The sequence below is a fragment of the Echinococcus granulosus genome (assembly GCF_000524195.1).
Source record: "Echinococcus granulosus chromosome Unknown EG_S00027, whole genome shotgun sequence".
Taxonomy (NCBI): Eukaryota; Metazoa; Platyhelminthes; class Cestoda; order Cyclophyllidea; family Taeniidae; genus Echinococcus; species Echinococcus granulosus.
Window position 1 is genome coordinate 24,244 of NW_020170407.1, and position 5,186 is coordinate 29,429.

A 5,186-nucleotide genomic window follows, 5' to 3' on the forward strand; every position below is an offset into this window, starting at 1 on the left:
GAAAAAAACCATTCAAGAATGTGAGTTTTTTAATTTGCTCCTACTGAAACAAATTCCGCAACTAGTCACACTTGTAAGGTGACAAGTCAACTAAAAATTAGCAAAGGAAAATATGCAAATTTAATGCTGGAACGACCGGCACTAGATTGCTGCCTTCGATGCACTTTTGACAGATTCAGTCAACGCGATAAATTCTTCACTCACAAATTGGAAGAACAAACTGGAGTGTTTACTCTAGAGTTTACATTAATCTCAACAAAGACATCGTGAATGGATAAATTGCACACGTCACATATGTGTGACGCTGGCAACATATATTGAGAGGTGCTCCTACTCACCTTTGTGCCGAGAAGCATGATGCACTGATCAAAGTGGTGATGCTCCAGAACAGAGGTGGAGTAGAGATTAACCAAGGGTGACATGGTGCGAATTTGGAATTGGTTGTTGGTACCCCGATGGTCAAGGTCGTGTGAGAGGCAGGCGATGATGATGGAAAGGCATTCAAGCTCACTGAATACCGCTTCCATTCCGCCAGACTGCAGTGAAGAAGAGGAGGTGTTAGTACTGCTAAATCTACTAGCATACTTGTAGTGAGGCTACCCTCTGACTCATATGTCCCGTTCCAAAATTAAGGGCTAAGCGCACAATACTCAAGACACTTCCTGTCGAGACGTGGCCTACGCTGTTGGTGAGACTGACTCCTTTTAAGGACCACTCTGATTTAATGTAAAAAAGGGGAAAAAATAGTCTAGACTGTATCAAAAATGATCAGTGTGCATTCTTTCAGACCAAACATCCAAGTGCCAAAGTCCGAACAAAAGGCTACAAAATCAAGTCTTTTTACCGACAAAACATCGAACTTTGACCCATGGGCAGCAGTGGCATTAACAAAGACGTGTTGGATTAAAGGGACGAGGGAAAGAGATTTTTAGTACATAAAAATCACTGTTAAACCAGTTCAGAGAAGCCAGTGGACCTTTATTTGCTGTGAACAAGTAAAAGCTTTAGGTTGTGCTCAAATACTGCTTAAATAGAGTAGAAAATGTCAGTAGTATCTGAAGTAAGTTGCTACTCAATCAAATAAATGGCTATTACACCCAACTCCTTAACTCAGGCACGTCCTTGATGGCTGAAGCAGAAGATTCGTCGATGCAAAATACGAGAGACAACTCTCAAAGGCCTCCTGAAGCCAATTGCAATAACTTTGGGACTAACCCCAGAGTCGCGAGCTTCCAAGTCTTTCACATGTCAAAAAGAACCCACCTTAAACATGACAAACATCGTTTGTGCTACGTTGAAGGCATGTCGCCAGTTGTGGTAGGTGACGGAACGGTAGTTCTTCTTCACCGACATCAGCCATCGGCATAGGACGTTGTAGTCGATACGAAAACGATTGATGAATTGCATGTCGGAGAACATTCTAATACACGCCTTCAGGGTGTCATCCACTGACAAGCTGGAACAATAAGAGACACGAAAATGGTCGCGTAAAAAATGAATAGTGTTTTGTTGACCAAACACTAGAAAAAAAAGGCCACAGTGAGAAAAAATGCGAATTTTCGGGATAAGAGAAACGGCAGTCAGTCGACTTTGAAAAAACAAAACAACTGCAAGACCTGCATGGAAGAGACGCAAGAAAAGCGACCACTTCGGTCAAATTTGCCCATGACAACCGGCAAGTGCATCACTTTTACTTATGGTTTACTCATAATGGCTCTTTAAATATTTCCTTCGACCATTCCAAAGGAGAGACCAGTTGTCTAACCCCACTACGCCCTCACTAACCACCGTAGCGATTGGAAACTGTCCTTTTTAGTTTGTATGTCATTGTTTCATGTTAAGAAACGGATCAGTGGGTCAATCGGGTCAATTGTATTTTGCTAGTTGTGCTCAGACCTCCTGCTGACCCACCATGACCCGGCGCTGTTAGTCACTGTACCAGCAGAAGCCTTCGCTTAAGGTATCCGGGCTGTTTTCTACACGGATGTCCCGATGGGACCGCCAGTTTCGGTGTTATGGACAAATCAAAAAAAACTCTAGTCATTAGTTTTTGGTGTTGGTTGAATTCGTATGTCACGTGCAGAGGACAAACGCTTACCGTCACGTCAAACCCAGCGTGGATTAAATTTTTGCAACTAGCTAAAGCGATTAGGTATAAACTGACCAACGACGTGGACGCCTAGCGGGATATCCTAACGCCCTATTTCACCATTGTAGCATGCAAAATGAAAAGTATCGGATTGACTTAAACAAGGATTGAAGATACCTCACGTACTAGATATCAGTGAAGCTGAATTGATTAAGACGGTAGTATTTCGCGGAGGGGATAAGTTCTTTGCTGAGAGCAGCCGCCTCAGTCGATGTCGCAGTGGCGTGATAGGAGAGGACGTCGAAAGCGATGCGTTGTTTGGCTTCAGCTCTAAGCACCTGTTCGTACATCTGAGTGTTGGCAATGCCAAGACCAGCAAACAAAGCGAAGGCTTCAAAGAGAGCCTCTTCATTGCGAGAAAAGACACCGGACCAGCTTTCTTTGCGCTCCCAGGCCGTGGCAGCCATCTCGGCCTGGGACAAGGATGAGGTGGTGGAATGACAGGTGAAAGAGGACTTATTCACCATTTGGCATACGCCAAGCACACGACCGTCTGAATGCTTAATCGGCATGCAGAGAATGGAACGTGTCCGCCAAACCGTATCCTTACAGTCAATCTGCAAGGCAAACCACACAACCACCCACGATATCCTGACCCCTTCAGTTCACTTTTGATTGACATACTCGTTTCTAATTAGGAAGGGGGAAAGGAAATCTTGGCAGGCGTGTTCAAGTCACGAACGAGTTTCTTGCCCACCAACACCAACACAACGCGTGGGTATCCACTGCACTCCTCTAACCGTAAGTTCCACTTTCTTACACTCAACAGTCAGTCATCTGACTTACTTCGCGTGTCAGTGACATTATCTACCATGGTGATTCCACTTCCTCCTCACAGATCGCATAGCAACAGACCTTCCGGTGATCTTTTAACCAACGGGTGGGGTACTGGCCTCGACGTCTGGTTTACAATTCACCACTTGCCGCTCATACATAACCAGTCGTCCATTTTCACGAAATTACGTAAAGGTGGAACAAAAGTTATTGTCAACCCTCCAAGTACAGTCAGCTTTCTGCGGCACAAACCTTTTTCCAGGTAAGACTTACATCTTCCACTATTTTTAAAAGAACGCCTTGACAATGCATTTGACGGGAGCTGACTACATCAATCCACCTCGAAATCTAACGCAGCAGCATGGCAGTGGAAGGAATGAGCACACACCACCAGTTCGGCACCAATGAAGAGGTGAGGCTGGCCAACCGAAGATATTTCTGTTGAATTTGATCAACTCCTCTTCATTCAATATCCATTTTAGCCTCCAATTCGCAAATACAAACTGTATTTAATTGTGTCCTTGATATACTTCAATGCATGGATGTCTAATTCCAAATATTTGTCTTTTTAAATAAAAAAAAAAGTGGAAAACTTACCGTTGGATCGAAGCGAGGGTCATCATTCGCATCGAGAATATTTATGGTCTGTAAGTAAAAAGATGAGAGAATAATTTAGTGGATGCTGTCAGTTCCCTTGTACACATAAAATAAATTCGTTATTCAGCATACATGGAAATAAAATGAGGAGTTCCGTACGATTTGTTGAGGACTATGTTTCATTAGGAGCAAATTAGAACAAGCTAACTTGTACTATTTTAAGATGCGCATTTGGCGCCTCTCGTTAGACATCAAAGTGTTTAACCGAAGTAAAACCAACCACGAAACAGGCGAACATAGTCATGTGATAATGTCTCATTACGGGAAAGAAGGCATTCAAATTTAACATTTTGACGAGGTTTAAGTGTAAAATCAGTTGTTGGCAAAAGGTGTGGAAGGAAACACCGCATTCGATAATGATGGAACTTTCAACAGAGACCGACATGACATGAAATGTGCAAAATGAAGTGACATGTAAGGGCCTAGGAAGTGCAACCACTGCTTTGTGTGCGGTAGAAAGCAGAACATTTGCTTTGGTCTATCGATGTGGTATCGTCCATCAGACTATACGTTCCTTTCCTCGTACTCTTCACACATCACCAAATGATAAGTTTTGCCCTCAACGTGGTGCACGTGATTCAAACCCATCCATACCACGAAACGAGTTGAAGTGGTTCACATGGATGAGGCAGAAGCTCCTCACGAAGCGACCCATGAAGCATTTGGAGAGAGCGTATTGTGTGGTATGCGATGGCGGAACAATGCAATGCACTACGGAGACGAAGTTGTCAACAGTGATTGCAGTGGCGACTCCCTGCACAACAGACGCATCACATCACTCACGATTCCCTGACATGGGTGATGCAACATCAGGTGGTGGGATGGGAGAGTGAAGTTGTGAAGCCAGTGGAACAATGCTTGCCATGTGGCGTGTGCAGAGAGATGACCGTGCCAAGCTGCACGACCGCCAACATGTCGCTCTGTCCGCTACTGCTTCCATTTACACTTACCGGTCGTCACTCAGACTGGTGATGAGAGGTGACTGGCGCATTTCACCAGAAAGTGGCAAACTATGTCACTGTTAGCCTCCAAAAGATGTGTTCGCTGTCAAGCATTTCTGTGGCACGCATCAGGGTCCTGTGCCTGCCTCGTGGATGATTGGTTCACTGTGCACGCAATTGTGCATCACCCATATGCCGGTGTGAAAGCGAACAGTTACGGTGGAGTTTTGTCTACTTGCCATGGTAGAAATGGATTATGTGGGAGAGAGTCACTCCCTTTTCCCTTCCTCCCTCCTTTCCATTTCCTCGCTTTCTTTTTTTCAAATTAAATTTCCTTCTCCCCCTCCTTAGCAATACCGTTAACTCCATCCTTCTCCTCTTTCTCCTTCTCAACTTTCCTCGTCCTGCTTTGTTAGTTATTCTTCTCCAACTCGACACAAGCGAGTAGATTATCACTTTGGCATGCTAGAAAGGCAGGAACAGGGTAGGTAGATAGGGGGTCAGGGAGGAAGAGAGAGAGGGCGGGAAATGGTGTGGAAGTGTGGGAGACACTGGTTCATCCTTATCCTGCTCCTCCTTCTCACCCTCCTCCCCATCCTCTTCCCATCCTACACACTCGCATTACCCTCACATTCCTCCATATGCATTGCATCTGCGTATCTCCA

At 44.8% G+C, this 5,186-nt stretch overlaps 1 protein-coding gene across 1 annotated transcript in view; it reads right to left on the reverse strand. All coding sequences in view use genetic code 11, as the record gives it.

Annotated features, from left to right (window-relative positions):
- Positions 1 to 2,661, reverse strand: part of EGR_04334 (3',5'-cyclic-AMP phosphodiesterase) — a gene marked incomplete at both ends in the record, with an annotated part of 5,530 nt that extends 2,869 nt beyond the window's left edge. Inside the window, 3 exons of the mRNA XM_024493583.1 lie at positions 339 to 536; positions 1,264 to 1,456; positions 2,276 to 2,661. Coding sequence (XP_024351904.1) covers positions 339 to 536; positions 1,264 to 1,456; positions 2,276 to 2,661 — 777 coding nt within the window. The remainder of the gene's footprint in view (positions 1 to 338; positions 537 to 1,263; positions 1,457 to 2,275) is intronic.
- Between the last annotated feature and the right edge of the window lie 2,525 nt (positions 2,662 to 5,186).